Genomic DNA, 18,808 nt, shown 5'->3' on the forward strand with positions numbered 1-18,808 from the left:
CTTAGGGAGTTGAGATGACTGGGAGGGTGACCTTAGGGAGTTAAGATAACTGGGAGGGTGACCTCAGACAGCTTAAAAAAATGTCCATTCTTTCAGTACATGACAGTACAATGTGTTTATACATTTTGATAAATCATACATAAATAGAGTGTAATCTCTCATTTTTCTGATTATACATATTGCAGGCTCACATCAGACATGCAGTCATACATGCATATGAGGTAATAATGTCTGCTTCACTCTACTATCATTCCTTCCCCATACTCCTTCCCCTCCCTTCATTCCCCTCTACCTAATATAAAGTAACTCTGTTCTTCCCTATCCCCCACATCCCTTATTGTGAAGTAGTTTCTGCATATCAGAAAAAAAAACATTTGGCCTTTGGTTTTTTGAGTTTGGTTTATTTCACTTAGCATAATAGTCTCCAGTTACATCCATTTACCAGCAAATGCCAGAATTTCATTCTTCTTTAAAGGTGAGTATTATTCCAACATATATATGTGTATATATATATATATATATATATATATATATAATTTTTTATCCATTCATCTGTTGAAGGGCATCTAGGTTGATTCCATAGTTTAGCTATTGTGAATTGAGCTGCTATAAACATTGAAGTGGCTGTGTCACTATAGTATGTTGGTTTTAAGTCCTTTGGGTATAAACTAAGGAGTGGGATAACTGGGTCAAATGGTGGTTCCATTCCATTTCTGAGGAATCTCCCTACTGCTTTCCATAGTGGTTGCACCAATTTGCATTCCCACCAACAATGTATAGGTGTACCTTTTTCCCCACATCCTGGCCAACATTTATTGTTGCTTATATTAGAATGGTTTTTATTAATAGGATGGAAAATTAAGTGTTGGTGAGAACACAGAGAAAAGGGAATCCTTGGATACGTTGTTGGTGAAAATATAAATTAGTGTAGCTATCATGGGAAAACTGTGTAGATGTTTCTCACATACCTAAAAGCAGAGCTACCCAGCAATCCCACTTCTGGGTATATATCCAACGGACATGAAGTCAATGTGTCAAAGAGACATCTGCACCCCCATAGTTATTGCTGCCAACATAGGAAATCAAACCAAGTGTCCACCAAGCTAAGTAAGGATAAAGAAAATGTGGTATATGAATACAATGGAATACTATTTGACCTTTAAAAAGAAGGAAATTCTGTTATTTGCAACAATATAAGTGATCCTAGAGGACATTATTGCTAAGTGAAATAGGCTGGCCGCAAAATGACAAATGCCATATGATCTCACTTGTATGTGGAATTGGAAGTAATTCAACTCCATGAAACAGAGCAGAGTGATGGACACCAGAGGCTGGGATGGCCATTGGGGATATACTGGTCAGAGGGTGCAAAGTTCCAGTTAGAAGGGATAAGGTTTTGAGATCCATTGTATGGCAGGCACAGACTATATACAGACTACAGTTAATAGTAACATTACATAGCTCAGAACTGCTGAGAGAGAAAATGTTTACACCACAAAAAATATGTGTGTGAGGTAATGGCAACATTAGCTTGATTTAATCATTCCACATGGTGTACATATGTCAGAACATCACATTATATTCCATGAGTATGTGCAATCACAACTTGTCAATTTAAAATAAAACTTAGTGACTGAGAAAAAACAAATCAAATGATCTTTAAAGATGACTGTTAAGCTCAATAAAAGTTGTTAGCTTGAACTTAACAAGAAAGCAAATTACTTTCTTCTAGTTTGAGCTTTGCCCTGCCCAGTTATAAAAATTCTCCCTTTTATGTAATGAATTTCCATAAGTGTATATTTCCTTTTAGATAGTCTGTTTTATTTGACTAGACTGCTTATGTCTGTACCAACATCATACTACATTAATTATTATATTATTAGCATGTTTTGATATCTGGTTTGGCTAGTCTCTATTCTTACACCTTTTGTAGGGTGGGGATACTGGGGATTGAACCCAGGGGTGCTTAACCACTGAGCCACATCCCCAGCCCTTTTTATTTTTTAGTTTGAGACAGGGTACTTGCTAAACTGCTGAGGCTGGCTTTAAACTCTCTATCCTCCTGCCTCAGCATCAATATCATGCACCACTTTGCCCTGCCATCTTACATTTTTGAAAAATTTTATTGGCACCTGGCACAGTGACACATACCTGTAATCTCACCAGTGTTGGAGGCCCAGGCAGGAAGATAACAAGTTTGAGGCCAGCCTCAGGAACTAAGTGAGATACTCTCTCAAAACAAAACAAAAAATCCATTGGAACTGCTGCTCAGTGGTAAAGAGCTCCTGGGTTCAATTCCTAGTAACTCCACCCCCAAATTTCACTGGCTCCTCTGAAACTTTCAAAGTAGTACTTTAACCATAGGATCACTTTGTCAAGTTCTTATCAAACACCATACTTGGGTTTTCACTGCCATCACACTGGATTTGTAAGTGATTTTAAAAGGACTGCCATCTTTGCCATATCACACCTTCCCAAGCTTAAATGTTATTTCTCCACTTATTAGTTCTTATTGTAGACCTTTAGTGGATTTTTAATGAATTAAAATCATTAATTCATGAAGGTCTGGCATAATTTTTAGACTTATTCCTAGGTATTTTGTAGCATTTGATTGTTTACATCTATTTCTATGATTTCTCACGATTGACATGTATAAATGCTGTAAAATATTGTACAGAACTTATATCCAACATCTCTGATAAATCTCATTTATCAAAATTATTGAGTGTTAAAAAATACCATATGAAAATGGCAATGTGTGCAAATAAGGCCTATTTTGTACCTTCCTTCCCCACCTTATATACCTATTGTTTTCTCTTATTGCAAAGTTTTAGCTGTCTCATTGTTGGAAGAAAGTGTGATCTTTACTGTTTCTGACCTCAATCACAATTCCTCTGAAAATTCAGCTTATTATAGGTTTTGCTACACAGTTTCATTGTGTTTGTGTATTCATTTCTATTTTTAATTTTAGGAACTTACATTGAACTTTATGAAACATTTAAAACTAATAAATTCTAATTTTGAATATTTTATTTGGGATCATCGAATAAGACAATGGTGCATAATCATCTTTTTTCTCCTGCTATATTTAGTTGTAGACTACAATTTTGGGTGTACTTCTGTTGCTGCATAACAAATTGCCCCCAAACTTAGCATCTTAAAACCCTAAACCTATGTCACAGTTTGAGGGGCTGGAAATCCAGGAGCTACTTAACTTAGTGGTCCTAGCTGAGGTCAAGTTCAGCTGTCTGCTGGGCTGGTCGTCATCCCAAGTCCAGAATGGGTCTGGAGAATCTATTCCCAAGCTCATTCATGTGTCTACTGGTGGTCCTGGGCCTTCATAGGCTACTGACCAAAACATCAATTCCTCACCCTGTGGGCCACTCCACAGATGGCCTGAGTGTCTTCATGACATGACAACTACATTTCCCCAGATAAGTGGTGGAGGAGAAAGAGCCTGCTCCCCAAAGGGAAGCTGCAATCTTATCACCTAATCTCATCAGGATGCTAACTGCCACTTCTGCATGTTTTATTGGTCACACAGGCTAACCACAGAAAAATGTGGGCGGGGACTTCATGAGGGTGTGAAGCAAGTGTGAGGATCCCCGGGGACCAACTTGGAGGGTGGCTTCCTCCCTAAAGAACACAGAAAAGGGTTTTCTCTTTCTTTTCCACTTCTCTGAGTCAGCAGGTGCTGCTCCTGGAGTCCTGATTGAAAGCACTGGGGTCCACTTTCTGCTTTGAGTATAAACCTTGCTGCTTGACCTCACGTAGTTTATTTCTATTTAGGAATTTTATTTTGAAGAACCTCATTTCTATTGGTGCATTCTAATTATACTTAGTGGTGAGATTCATTGTGCCATATCCACACATGCACACAGCCATTTGATCCCTCGTGCTCCCCGGGGCCTCCCATGCTCCCGCCCCCACCCCCTGCAACCTGAGCTGCTGGCTCCAGCTGCTGGGGTTCTGCTCTGCCTGCCTCTGCCCTCTTCTTCCTCCTCGATCCCCTTCCTCTATGTGACTAGTATTATTTTTTTAAATTACTGCATTATAGTTACACATAATATTGGTGTTCATTCCGATAAAATCAATCAAGCATGGGATAGAATTTGCTCCACTTCAGTCCCCAGTGCTTCCCTCTCCTTCTCTGCCTCCCTCCGGCTTCTGGTCTTCTTTCTGTTTTATTTTATTTTATTATTTGCTTTAATTAGTTATGCATGACAGTAGAATGCTCTTTGATACATCATAGATAATGGAGTATGATTTCTCATTCTTCTGGTTATACCTGATGTAGCATCCCACCCATCATATAGTCATATATGTATACAGGGTAATAGTGTCTGTTTTACTCTTCTCTCCTTCCCACCCCCAGACCCTTCCCGCCCTTTAGTCCCCTCTACAACAGTAACTCTGTTCTTCCCTAACTTCCTTCTGTTTTCATAGTTTGTTTTTTTTTTAATTAGTCCTTTGTAGATATATGTGAAGGTGAAATTCATTGTTATTTTAAAACTAACATTTTTTTCCTCTTTTCCCCCCACCCCCCTACCTAACAGCAGGGGACACAAGACCAACATGTTTTCCAATCCCAGATTAAATTCTCATGTCCTTCACTGCCCACAAGAATAAAGAAAATTCCAAACCTGAGAACAGGAACACTGACTTCTCAAGGCCACCAGCTGGCTTTGGGACTCAAGTCCACCGCCATCCAAAGAGCGCAGAGGAACGTGGAGCAGACCTCGGCCTCCTCCCTGGCTCTAGAAGCCCTGTCTGCTCACTCCTTCTCTGTGGAGTCCACACTGGTGTCCTCAGCCGACACTGGCCACCAGTCACTCATCAACACGACTCACCGTGGCAATATTCTTATGTTAAGACGGAAGAAATGGTGTCTTGGGAAAAAGAAGTGAGAGACTCAAAATCACTCTAGCCGGCAATGAGAGGCCATGATGGAGGGAGGGTTCACGGGTTGCATCTTTGGTGCTCTCGACATTGTGATTAAGTGATTCTTGTTGGCACTTTGTTTTAAAAAATGACATGTAGGAGCTAAAGTAATTCGTGCAGACACCAGAGAGCCAGCACTGGGAGCTTCACGATAGAAACTGAGGGCTCCCAGCACTGCGAGCCTCTGCCTTCCTCTCCTCCTCCCTAGGAGGCAACCAGAGGGGTCCCTCACTCCCACCCACACCTCAGTAAATCACAGAAGCAGGTGGTACGTAGAGAAAGAAGTGTATTTATTTATTCACTCATTAACATATTTCTTGAAAGTGCCAAGCACTTGCCAAAAGGAGGTATTGGTGAGGGAACCAAATCCTCAGCAGAAGGAATCCCCAGGCCACACAGACAGGAATCCAGAGTCACCTCCAAAGGGCAGGAATCAAGCTGTGAGAGAAAATCAGATAAGACCTTAGGAACAAGCCAAATCATTTCCACAGTACTTCCTGTAACAAGGCCCCTGCGATAAAGAAAACAGCAAGGTAGTGGTAGGGTTGAAAGAGTTTTGGTCTCAGGAGATGGAATTCAAGTTTCATTTCACTGTAAAACTCAGAGTATGAACTAGATTATCCTCAAACCCTGCAGATCCTTTGGGCTCAGACCCTGGGCACCACGATGTAAATAACCTGAATAATAAATACTTAGTGCCCAGGGGGCTTTCAACACACTGTCATCGCCATTATGCTCATTTTTTCAGATAAGGAGGCTGAGACTCAGGATGTTATTTGCCCAGGGACCTCACCCAGAGGCTGGAATAGAATCAAAGTCACAGGCGATCCTATGGAAATCCTTGCCCCCAGACCCAGGGAACAGTGCCCTTGAGAGATGAGGGAGTCGGGCAGAGGCTCTGCTTGGGGTGCAGGTCTCCCTGCCCACATGGCTGGACCCCCAGAGGGTTGAAGCCGGGAAGGCTGGAGGGAGAGAGAGGATCCGTGCCAGCTCCCTCCTTACCTTTCACCGGGGCAACGCAGAGCTTCCCGCACATGCCCATGCAGCACTTGAAGTCCAGGTCACACTCGCTGTCCGACTCACAGCGATTGGGGGGATTGAGCATCAGACACTGAGCATCCACCACTGGGCACTTCCCAGGCTTATTATTCACTGTGGGGGCAGAGCCACAGGTCAGTCTGTACCTTGGACACCAAGCCCTTGCTTCCTGACCCATGTCTACTCCAGCCTGAGCAGGGAGAATCATCTCCTCTCCGAGCCCATCGCACCTCCTCCTCCCTAAAGCATCCCCTGGAACAGCATCTGGCTCCCCTGCTGCCTAGATCCTGGCCCCCAGGTGGTGTCTCAGTGACTAGCTGTCTGGGCAGCTTCCAGGGGATTAGCTATCTGAGCGCCCACATGATTGCCTGGAAGACAGACCTCCTGAGAGGCCAGGTGCTTTTGCTAGGTGGCTAACTTCCTGTCTGGAGCAGTGTGACTGACTGATAAAATAGGAGGCCTGGCAGGATCCCTTCCTCCCATCTGTGTCCCCAGACACTGGGTCTTCAAGCTCCCGCCTCTACCAGCTTACCCGGTTTGGGGATGGCAACCGGATCCAGGCATTTGAAGCCACAATAATCCAGGCAACATCTCTTCTTCCCTGGGCACTGCCAGTCACTCTGGCACTCCGGTTTCTCAAAGCGGAAGCACTGGACACGTGGTCTGACAGGGCAGGCTCCAGCCTTGAGAGCTTCTGAAGGGGAAGGTCAAAAGTCAGGAGAGGGCTGGGTGCTGAGCAGCCATCGAGAGTCTCAGACAAAGCATCACTTTCCAGGAGGAGAGACACTCACCTCAGTGGCTGACCACAAAGTCCAAAGTGAAATGCTCTCCAGAAACAGCAACAGGCTTGAACAAACCACATACACAAGCAGAGGAAGTCATGGACCCAAGGAAAAGGCAGAGGGCTCCCATGAAGAATGTCAGAGATCAAGAGAGACAACGATAGATGGAAACAGTTGGAGAGATCAGGAGAATGAAAGCCAGAGACAGAAACACAGAGACTACAGGACAGGAACGGAGAGAGACAAGGAGAACTGGAGAGTTGGATTCTCATGACTGGAGGTCACAGTGTTAGAATGAAGGAGGTGATGGAGAAGCAGGGAGAGAGTGAGAAAGAGAAAACAGAGGAAGCAAGACCCGGGCTGACGGGATGTCTCAGTGAACAAAGCATTTCTAATTGAACCCTTGGAGCCCTGCCAGATGCGTAGCTAACCTTTAGAGAGGTCTCCCGAGACTAAGCTGAGAGCTCAGAGGCTGGAGATGGGGACATTCCCACACGAGCAGGAACCCCCACTTCCGAGTATCCAGACAAGATCCAGGCAGGGTAACGCCAACTCACCATTTCCAGAACCTTCTACAGCCCACGGTCCCAGAGCTCCCAGGGCAAGAAGCACCACCACGGGCAAGAGGCTGCTAGACTTCATGGTGCAGGCAAGTGGCTTTGGTGGCTAATGCCAAACCTCACTGTTTATACCTTTACCAGTGGGTGTGGCTCCAACAGGAAGGTTTTGGCTCCTCCCAGCTACTGTCGCATAGGCCGAAAGCTTGGCCAGAGACCAGAAATCATGATACCAGGAGATGGCAGCCCTTTCCTGTTTCAGGCAGGACTCTGAGATCAAGAGATTAACTACCAGAGAAGAGGTTTGGCCTGAAAGATGTCACCAGACTGAAAAGAAGGCCATTGGAGACGTCTGTCTGAGCCTGACACTGTGGGGGCCCCATCCATTAGCCTCACACATGAAAGAGGGCAGAGGAGGTCGGCTGCAAAGAAGCTCCCTAGATCCGGAGCTGACACTGGAGACGTGGACGCTCCACTGAGATTTGTGCAATACATCCCTAATTCTGACATTCCTGGACTCTCTCAGATTGTGAAAGTACCCTACTGATTGCCTGATGTAATTTCTTTCTCAAAAATGCAGATGACACATCACTCAACCAACAGATATTTATTTCCAAAACTATCTGTACCGTTACATGCCTAGTGTCCGTTCCATGACTGAAACAGGGAAGCCGCTCACTAAATACGTGAGAGAAGCACAAAGAAATCCGGACCCTCGGAAAATGTCTTTGGAGCTCAATTTTTCCACCTGTGAAATGAGATGATTCTAACAAGCTGGCCCTCTTCAGGGAGCTAAAAGAAGAAAAATGTGGACGAACTCTGAAAGAAAAAAGTTAATTGTGTCCTTCATCACTGAAAATAATTGAAAAGAATCTAAGATAACAGGGCAAAGCAGCTTGCCAGTCCCTGTAATCAATATTTAGCTGGGGGGTTAATTTGAGATGTTAGAGGGATGCTTCTTACCCCCAAAGTCCTATAGGCCTCAGGTGACAGCAGAAATGAATGAATGAATGAATGAATGAATAAATAAGTAAATAAATAAATAAAAGCAGTCACATACTTAATCCATTTTGTGCTATCCTGTCGGCACAGATTACTTCTAATTCTCAAGAGGATGATGTTATTTCTTAGAATTCAGCTCGAACTGCTCTGACTGCAAAGTCCACTCACTTCCACCACCCAGGGGACAACTGGAGTCCTCTCACTCAGTTTCTGCACTTCCCACTCTGTTTCTTCCTATTTTTCTCAGTGCCCAGAAAGCATCTGGATTTTTCCAAGTATTTGTTTCTTAAGGAGAAAAAAAAAAAAAAAAAAGAGAATGTTGGAGTTAGAGTTTTCTATCTGTGATTGGTAGAGGTTGAAGACCAACTTTTTCTCATCAAAGAGCCCTGTGAGCAATTAGCAGTGCTGTCTGTGGGTACCAAAGGAAGCTAACCAAGCCTGATCGTTTCTGTTATTGACATAATTGACCCTAAATCCTTTTTTTAATTTTAATTTTTAGTTGTCAAGGGACCTTTATTTTATTTATTTAAATGTGGTGCTGAGAATCAGACCCAGTGCCTCACACATGCCAGGCAAGCACTCTACCACTGAGCCACAACCCCAGCCCTGATCTTAAATCTTTAAATCATAGAACATTAAGATTAAAGTGGACTTTGTAGGTTATCTAGACCAAGGGTCAGCAAACTATAGTCCCTGAACCAAATCCAGTGGGCTTCTTGTCTTTCCTAAATATTTTATTGGAACACAGACACATGTCCATTCATTTATGAAACAGCCCTAACTATTTTTTCACCACAATGGCAGAGTTGAAATCATTGCAACAGAGACCTAAACTATTTACTCATAGGCTGAAATATTTGCTGTCTCGTCCTCTACAGAAATTTTTTTCCCGTGACTCCTCAGCTTGCAGTAAAAGGGACAGAATCCTCTGGGAAAAGGTACAAAGCCCGATGTTGCATCATGAGGTAATTTCACAACATAAAATTTAGCTTTTCTAAAACAGGTGACTCACATGCTAATCCTCAAGCCTGTTTGGTGGTGGACACTCCCCCTCCTAACTGCCTCTTAACCTGAGATTGATTCACTAAATCTACACGACACACTCTCAACTGCCTTCTACTAAACCCTATGAACTTGTTCATTACACAGAAGTTATTTAACAATTTACAACATGCCTGGTTGTACCCGGCCCTGCAGCTACAACGAACACGACAGAGTCAATACCACAGGGCTGCTAAAATCCTGAACCTCAAAGTCAGACTTCCCTGAGTTGGAAGAAAATCACTGAACCTCTCTGAGGTTCAGATACCCCTGCTGCAAAGTGGGAGTGTTGCTTCTTCTTTGTCCTAAGGTTGTCGTGAGGAGACCTGCCACCACGTCTGGCCCTGTCAATGTGGTAGACTGTTTTATCACAGTTAGGTTCCTGTACACATGAGGCACACAGGGCTCTGTCAGGCTCTAACCACAGACTTTGGCCTTGGCTCTGGACCCATCTTGGGCTGTCCCACTAAAAGCTTGACAAAATCTGAGTCCATTCATACCCTGGTTCTGCTTTTTGGAGAACCATGACTACCATGATCCCCTTGCCACCACAGTGCCCAGTACCATTTATTTAAGGCCAGTCACTCAGTACTTGGGAGGATTCACTGTCCTTCAGCCTTTGAATCCTGGCTGCCAATTAATAGCTCAAGTCTGTTCACTTGGTTCCTCGTCCCTGTCCACCAGTGTGGACTAGCCATGGCTCCTTGTGTAGCAAGTAGCAGGGGCGACCTCGAGCATCTCCGAGGGTCTGCACTCTCCCCAGGAATGGCCACATGCCTTTGGGCGAGCAAGATTAAACAGAATTTTTAAATCCCATAATAAATCCAAAGAGACTGCAGAAGAAGGGGAACCTTTTTTAAAAACATAATTTTAAGACCTCTAACACCATTGTTGTTGATGCTTTTTGATTTGAACAAGGGGCCCCACATGCTTACTCTGCACCTTCCTCAAAATTGTTTCCCCCAGTGCCTGAGGCCAGCCAGGACCACCATGGCTCAAGACGGACCCTGGAGAGCACATGTCAATCAGAGAGTGAAGAATTAAAAAGAAAAAAGAAACAAAAGATGTCAATTGTAAAGACCTATTGATTGAAGAGCTGCAGTCCAGAAAGCCCTGGGGAGGAGGTAGGAGCAGCTACACTGCCCACCAGGAACCCGCAGAAGGGGTGACTGTACGGATGCCAGCAGTGGGTGGAGTCGTGGAGGGAGGGAAAACCCCACAATGGGGGGAAAGGAGGACCAGGCCTCAGGACAGGAGGACCATGCAGGCCTAAGCCCAGCACGAGGGACTCTGCCCTAATGGCACTGGTGGTCCTGGCTGGCCTCAGGCACTGGGGAAAACAATTCTAAGGTGCTCCAAAGCTCAAGAGCCCCCAGAAGTGTGAGGTGCAGGACAGGAGCTCGAATCGCTGAGGTCTGAGGCAGATGTTTCAAATCTCCATCCTGAGAGCAGGTGCCATGTTTGCCCCAGCACCCACTATTCTCAGTCTAAAAGAACAAAACAAAAACGAACACAAACAAACAGCACTTCTTTCAGAATCTGCCAGGAGACCAGGTTCTTGCGGTGCTTCTCTGTGTGAGTGATGCAGCCCCTGCCTTTCCCTGGGCCTCAGTGCCTCCATCTGTCCCAGGAAGGTAACTGTGACTCTAAGAAATACTTGTTTCCTGCATCTTCCCAGGTCATGAACCCATCCCGAGACTCGGCCAATTTTCTGAATTTTACAGTTGCCTTTATAACTTAGCTCGAACTATTTCCTTGAGCAAAACACATAAAATATTCAGTAATGACCAAAGGAGAGTGGAGAAGAAGAAGCAAGGAGGCCTGAGAAGCAGCCAGGAGTGGTGGCGAGAGCGCTGGGGAACATGGCTGAGCCAGACAGAAAGAGGTGACAAGGGCAGGGCAGGTCATTTGGGTCACCGGAGGTTTGTGGGTGGCAGACATGGCACCAGATCTCCCACCTCTTAGAAGGAAACACTGGCCCAATTACTTCCTTCTTATGGTTCCCACACTCAAGAAGTTTGAATTTTATAAGATTTGAACTTCCTCCAGCCACTCATAATATTCCTAATAAAACTGGGAAAGGCAAATTATTCTTTTAGACTCAAATATGAATGGGAGGGGGGGTTCCAGTAAAGCAGAAGATGGATGAGGGTGGAAATATCCACCCAGCAAAAAAGCAGAAGGAGGAAATACCCCACAATGGCAGATCTCAGGTGTCTTCCTACTCATACACCCACACAAGAGGTGGTAGGTTCTGCAATTCATTTCTTCAAAGAGTGAGGGTCTGTCTCCCAAGGGGACAGCATCTACTTACCCCAAGGTTAATGAAACAGAGGCTTTGGTATGTCTTGAGGGAAGATTTGGGGATCTGGCAAAACAAAAATAAAAGCAAGGGTTGAACATTAAGCAACTGCTAGCATGGCTGCCAGTGGAAGAAAACAGAAAAGAAAAACTAAATGATTAAACTCTAGAACAGAGCTAGAAGCAGCCTGGGAAAACATGTCCTCCAATCACTCAAATCCACCTCCTTTTGCCTGGATTATAGTGTGAATGTCCCACAGACATCACAGCCTGAAATCAGCCAGCCCTGGTATGGATCCTGGCTTCACCCATTAGGAGCCATATTACTTCGAACAACTACAATCACCATCGTTAACATTCAGTGGGAAAGCGTTTATTCAAGTAGTCACAGTTAAGTTCTTTGCCACATTAAATTCTCACGTGATACAATATGGGACAGATACCACCATCGTCTCATTTGACAAATGAGAAATAAAGGAATCCTGGAGAAGCCATCTTTGAAGTGTGCCAAGAGGTGGCAGGATGATGGGTGGACATGGCGTAATTGTGTCTGACTGATCCCTGCAGCTGGACAGTAGTGTGTCCAGGCCTGGGGTCAGTGGAGAGCACCACGACCAGGGCATGTCTGCGGCCCAAACAATGCCTGGAAGTCTACGGAGGACTCTTACTTGACAGCATCCCTTGGGCCTCCAGCCAGAATCCCAGCTCACTCAATTTTCTGTAAGCCCCGTTTTTTTCTCTGTGATTCAATTCTCCCGTTCGTAATATCAAAGCATTGGAACAGATGATCCTGAGAGGTCTAAGTTCAGGACTCTAGCTGGGATTTTAACTTAGAGAACCAAACTTCCTGGAGAATAAATGTAGAAATACACTGTATTCAGGACCCATTTTAAAGAGGAAGAAACAGAACTCCAGAGAAGTAAGCCCACTTGCCCAAGATGACACAGGAAGTCAGAGGCACCCTGAGATTTAAACGTAAGCCTTTGGAGTTCAGCTACATGCTGCTTCATTCTGGTCCTGAAGCCAATGAATGCTGGCACTAGAAAGTCCGGCTTTCATTGTTTATTTTTTGTCTTAGTCCTCTATGTCCCAAATAATAAATCAGTAAAGTCAGCCTCACCTGAAAAGAAGAATAAGAAAAACACCAAAGAAAACACCAGTCATCCAACCACCTAATCAGCAATCTTTCTGTAGCTTCAGAGGAGCCAGGAATGCCTGGTGACCTATGGACATCCAAGCCACATCAAGAGAATTGATTATTGCAAGAACTAATGATTCTTAGTTCTGGTGCCCACTATGGCTAAAATTAGACTCCCCAGAAACCCCTTGTAAGCTTTTGTACCTGTGACCCCTGGCAAGATGGAATTTGGGTGAAAACCTCCATCTTCCACCTGGAGGCTTGCTGCCAATCAAACTTACTTCTCCCACTGCTCTGTCTCCCAAGTTATTGGCTTCACTGGGTAGCAGTGGAACGTGACCTTTCATGAACACTGTTTGTGGTCCATTCGGCACTCTTGACTCTGGCATCCTAAGACTGTTCTTTGACTTTCCCTCAAGATCATCTTGACTGCTTCCATCCCAGTCATCTCCCGCCTGAGTCTAGATGTTATATTCAGATGCAATTTGATCAAGGTCTCAAATAATAGCTCCCAGAAGATTCTCTCCACTCCACTCTCCTTCAAGTTGGCTTCATTGTTAGGCTCTCTCCTAGTATTTGGAATATGGCTGCAGCAACTCCTCCCATCTTCTCAAATTCAAGTCCACTAAGGACTTCTTCTGGGTAACTCAACTGACTAGAATTGAGTAGAATTAAACCCTCAAGCCAATGATTGGGATCTGGGAAATGTAGTGCACTCACTGGCTTAAGCCGAGGTCACAGAACCCATTGCTGAGTGAAGCCCCCAAACACAATGCAGTTTTCAGAGTGGGAAAGAAAGTGATTCTCTGGGGGTAAATTAGGATACAGTGCACAATATGTAGCTAGCAGGAGGGTGAAAGATGCTCAGTGGTAAAAACCACAATGTCCTTTTAAGTCTATCCTTTTGTGGCTACTGTAATCTACATAACTAATCTTCATAACTGCATAGTTGATTTACATCAATTTTCCTCCAAACACACTCTAAACCATCACCTCCATAAAATGTACCAAATTTCCTTCCCTAAGAAAGACAGTAGATTGTCTCCTCTCGTCCTGCATTCGTCTCCATTTTTGGAATCTGGATGAAAGCAGTTTTCTCAGTTAAACTCAGATAATGCTCTTTTAATCTTTACAGTTTAAGTTAAATTTAATAAGTTTAACCACTTGAAATGTACCCATTAAGAAAGGGTAAAATGTGAACAGAATAACTGTAATAAAAACTACTGTTTGCAAAAGGGAAACGTGTGGTCACTGGCCCGTGGAATGTATTATATCCTGTCAAAGATAAAATATATATACATATATATCCTGCCTGGTGGAAGAGTAACTTCCTTGTTCCTGGAATCCAGAAGATCCAGTTCTGCTCTCTGGGAGCCTCTCCCTTGCCAACTACCTTCTTTGTCTCCATCTCAGAGAAATATTGCAGAGGATACTTTTTTGTTGAGAAAGGAAGGGGTGTAACTTTTCAGAAACTCACTTCATATGGGTGTGGTAGGAACTGGGGATTGGCATAAGCAATCAGTGGCCATTATTGGTGAGGCTTGAGTTTCTTGCTTAGTTGGTTCGTGGTTCATTTAATTCAAGTAAAAATGCAAGCTAGCAGACATATTCAGAAATGTTCAAAGGACTTAAAATCAGCATACTACAGAGATGCAGCTACATCAATGTTCATAGCTGCTCAATTCACAATAGCCACATTGTGGAACCAACCTAGATGTCCTTCAACTGATGAATGGATAAAGAAACTGTGGTATATATATATATATACAATGGAATATTACTCAGCCATAAAGAATAATAAAATTATGGCATTTGCAGGCAAATGGATGAAATTGGAGAATATCATGCTAAGCGAGATAAGCCAATCTCAAAAAACCAAAGGACGAATGATCTCGCTGATAAGCGGATGATGACTCATAATGGGGGGTGGGAGGCGGGCAAGAATGGAGGAAGGAGGGACTGTATAGAGGGAAAAGAGGGGTGGGAGAGGTGGAGGGGAAGGAAAAAAGAACAGAATGAATCAAACACCATTACCCTATGTAAATGTATGATTACCCAAATGGTATGCCTTTACTTCATGTACAAACAGAAACAACATGTATCCCATTTGTTTACAATAAAAATAAATTTAAAAAAAAGAAAAGAAATGTTGCCATGTCACATTTGTCTATGTATTCTATTCAGCTGTGAATGTGTGCTTTTATCTGAAAGTGCATGTCTGAATTTAATTCTGGAAAATGTCCTCCATTTACCTCTTTAATTACTATTTCTCCACCATTTTCTCCATTCTCTTTCTGAAACTTTCATTGGCTATTTATTAGCTCTTCTAATCGATTCTCTTTGCTTTGTCTTCTTTCATATTTTTCTTTTCTTTGTCTCTCTGTGCTATGTTCTGGGTGAATTCCTCAGTACTAGTTTCCAATTTACTAATTTTTCTTTCAACTGCCTATATTCCAGACTTTATTTTATCTAATTTTAAAAATTTCTGAATCATGTTTTTCCAGAATTTCTATTTAAATAAATTTCTATTTATTTCTATTTCTAAATCAAATAATTTATGTTTTTCTGCTAACTCTTCTAATAAGTTAAGCAGAACAACCCTTTGGTCAATTGTTAGGTATCTTCATGCCCTAAAATTTCAGCCTCAACACCTAAAAAAAAAAAAAATTGAGGGCTGGGGGAAATAGCTCAGTTGGTAGAGTGCTTGCCTCGCAAGCACAAGGCCCTGGGTTCAATCTCCAGCACTGCAAAAAAGAAAAAGAAAAAAAAATTGAAAGACCTAACTGTAATCAACAATAAGCACCTGATGATAACTGTCTTGTTCAGTGTTATTCTTCCGCCTGTGAATAAGAATCAAATCAATCAGTGGTGTCCCCATATGAATTTGTTTTTAAGGTTCTCTCCAATCCTGGTTCTCATATAATCACCTGGGAGTGAGGGGCCAGAGGTTCTCTGACTCCATTCCTGCTGACCCATGAGCTACTCGTTAACTGTCCTTCTCCTGGGTACTTATGTACCTCAGAGTTTGGAGATGTCTGAGTATCTACCTCCAGAAGACAAATCTGTTGAGGTACACAATCTTAGAGACTCCCAAGTTCTCCATCACTGAGCCCCTGGCAATGGCCCCTGCACCTTGTCTGAGAAGAACTCATGAGAAAGTATTGTATTTGATTAGTGACCAATGTGCATAGAAGATAGAAGAGGACCTGATATCTACCACCTCTGGCCTAATTATAATTGATCTTCATCTTAAAATCATAGACTGTACTGAAATAAACTTCAGAAGAGATTTAGGTTAATCTCTCCCTTTCAATGAGCAGAAAAATAGTCCCAAAAGGGAGGGACCCATCTAAAGTCACACAGTAAATTAATTACCATATGTGAGATTAGAGTTTTCTGAATCTGGGCACTCCCAAGTAATCCCAGGAGCCTGCTGTGTTTGGCTGCACCCCTCCTAACTTGATCTGGATCCCAGATTCTTACTCCATCTCGTCCATCCAACATCTGTCATCTCCTCCTATATCCATTAGTCTTAGGATATTTATCCATTCGATCACTCAAAAAATGTTATTAAATGCCTACTCTGAACCAGGCACTCATTTATACACACACCCTGGTGCTCACAGAAAGATACCTGTCTTTAGCCAGCTCAAAAGATCTTACTAAATCCAGTTGACCATTAAGGTAATCTTACTTCCAGATTCTAAAGCGTTTGTCACTGGATTATTTTGTGACATTGGTCAGGACACTGCAGTCCCCTGGGCCTCAATTTCCCCGTCAATACAATGAGAGGCTGAACTAGAAGAAGGTGAAGGTCTCATACAGAACTGATGTTTCTGAGACTCAGGACCCTCCAGTGTAGGCTGGACACACTTCCACTGCTGCTGGTCTCTCCTGCTCTCAAGGCCCATCTTGACTACACTCACAGGTTGACTTCCTGAGGTCCAGGCCGGGGAGGTGAACAGGAGGAAGTGTGGCAGCCATTTTACCTCAGCTCTGCTTTCTCTTGGCTCCAATATTCTGTCCCTCATCTGACTGTCTGACTGAATCTCTCCTTGGCACTCACAAATATCATCTGCTTTGCCACCCACTGGCAAAAGAGGGAGAAGGGGCATCTCCAACTCCCTTTCTGTGTGAGATGCCCCTCTTCTGTGCTTCACTTTACCTACCTCTTTGCCGGTCTCCACATTAGACCATGATCTCCTTGAGGGAGAAAATTTGTATCAATTTTGTTTCTTATCAGTACTGGTAACCAGTAGGTCTCAATATATGTAGGTAATAAATTGCATGATTTACAGTGACTCTTAGATTCTTTGCTGTGTCCTACGTGCTTAGCCCACAGCCTGAAACGTTAAAAACAATTGAGCCGGGCTGGAGTTGTGTCTCGGTGGTAGAGCACTTGCCTGGCATGTGTGAGGCCCTGGGTTCGATATACCACATATAAACAAATAAAAGATTCATTGACAACTCAAAATAATTAAAAAAAAACAAAAACAATTGAGCAAATGAGTGAATTAACCACTGAACAAATGGATGACTTGGTGAAAGAACCTAGGAACAGGCCATCTGTGGTCATCTATTTATTTTCAGTCCTTCATAGTTTCCCTTTTCCTGGGGGGAAGGACCCCAAGACCAGAAACCCTAAGAGAGTGGCTAAATGCAGGTGTAGAAGTAGTGAGAGAGTGTTTAAGTGTTTAAACACACACACACACACACACACAAACACACACACACACACACAGGAAGACACAGGAGGATCAACATATCCAGTCATCCCTGTTGGTCTAAGAGCTACAATGCACATCCAGAAAGAGACTTATGTCCTTAATCTCCCCTTGGCTTGGAGTTCTGCTGTTTTTCTAGGTTAAAGTCTTCTCTACAATTCTGGGGAGACAAGAAAAATAACTGCACTTAGAGAAGAAATCAGAACAACGGAGGACTAGAGAACTCGGGGCTGGAGAGAGCGGATTATGGGGACAATGACATGAATTTCTGATCCTGAAGTAGAAGCCAAGGAAAGTGTCCAAGACCTCTCCATTTGAAATATGATTTTGAGATGGTGTCAGATTTAAGGTCAGGGTGTTTATTCTATTCTTCCCTCGGGGGCTGGAGATCTGCCTACAGAAGACATCCCTGTACTCTGTGACCAACAGAAAGGAGGCTGTAACCGACAATAAGGAAGTGGTTTAGGGGTTCGAGGACAGAGACAAAAGCAAAAGTGGCCTCCTTGGTGGCTGCACATGTGTTTGCTTTGTGATTATTCGTTAAATCTTATTCTTATTTTATGGATTTCCTGAAAGCTGGTTTTATTTCACCATGTTAAAGCGTTAGAAGATTGAGGGTTGGCGGTCTCAGGCAGTTGTGCGCAGAACTAGAGCCCATGGGAGTGGCCAGAGGAGAACCGAAATGGGCTCTCACACCAGGACAGGAGGCATGCAGACCCTGAGCTCTCTAATCTGGACAAATCTCCCAAATTAGTGGCTCTAACTCCCTTTGCTTGATTTCAGTGACATTCATTAAAAGATCACAGACTTTGGAATCAGGCTGTCTGCTCTCAAATTGTGACTTTTAATAATTCCTTTAGCTAATTCTGATAGTTATGGCTCATAATTCCTGAGCATTTGATAGTTATGGTTCATAATTCTTGAGTGTTTGTTACATGCCAGGCACTGTGTTAAGTGCTCTGCATGATTTATCACATTGGAACCTTGTAGCAATGTATTAAGTATGTGCTACGGTCTCCCAGTTTTACAAATAGAAAAACAAGGCTCAAAGCTGGCATCCTAGGTACGTGACAGGAGGAAGGACTAATATGGATGAGGTTGCCAGGAGTCCACTAGGACTAATGCTTCATGCCCAGGAGAGCAGCCGAGAGGGCACCTCATGTCCAAAATTGGGGTCAGGAGAAAGCACTGTGTCATGCAATTGGTACGACCAATGTACAAAAGTGAATGAACTCCACATAGAAGATTCCATTAGCATAAACTGTTTTGGGTGTCATTTTCCAT

At 43.4% G+C, this 18,808-nt stretch overlaps 1 protein-coding gene and 1 long non-coding RNA gene across 2 annotated transcripts; both read right to left on the reverse strand.

Annotated features, from left to right (window-relative positions):
• Positions 1 to 5,210: 5,210 nt before the first annotated feature.
• On the reverse strand, positions 5,211 to 7,463 carry SLPI (secretory leukocyte peptidase inhibitor). Its single transcript, XM_079129206.1, has 4 exons — positions 7,319 to 7,463; positions 6,512 to 6,673; positions 5,944 to 6,093; positions 5,211 to 5,379 (listed from the first exon to the last, which is right to left on the reverse strand). Exons 1-4 carry the CDS (start codon positions 7,401 to 7,403, stop codon positions 5,375 to 5,377), a joined length of 402 nt encoding a protein of 133 aa, XP_078985332.1. The 5' UTR covers positions 7,404 to 7,463; the 3' UTR covers positions 5,211 to 5,374.
• A 1,808-nt stretch (positions 7,464 to 9,271) lies between these two features.
• On the reverse strand, positions 9,272 to 13,033 carry LOC306653271. The gene is made up of 3 exons (XR_013761681.1): positions 13,005 to 13,033; positions 11,676 to 11,729; positions 9,272 to 9,743 (listed from the first exon to the last, which is right to left on the reverse strand). It is a non-coding gene; the product is annotated as an uncharacterized lncRNA (long non-coding RNA).
• Between the last annotated feature and the right edge of the window lie 5,775 nt (positions 13,034 to 18,808).

Source organism: Sciurus vulgaris (assembly GCF_902686455.1).
Source record: "Sciurus vulgaris genome assembly, chromosome: 2".
Taxonomy (NCBI): Eukaryota; Metazoa; Chordata; class Mammalia; order Rodentia; family Sciuridae; genus Sciurus; species Sciurus vulgaris.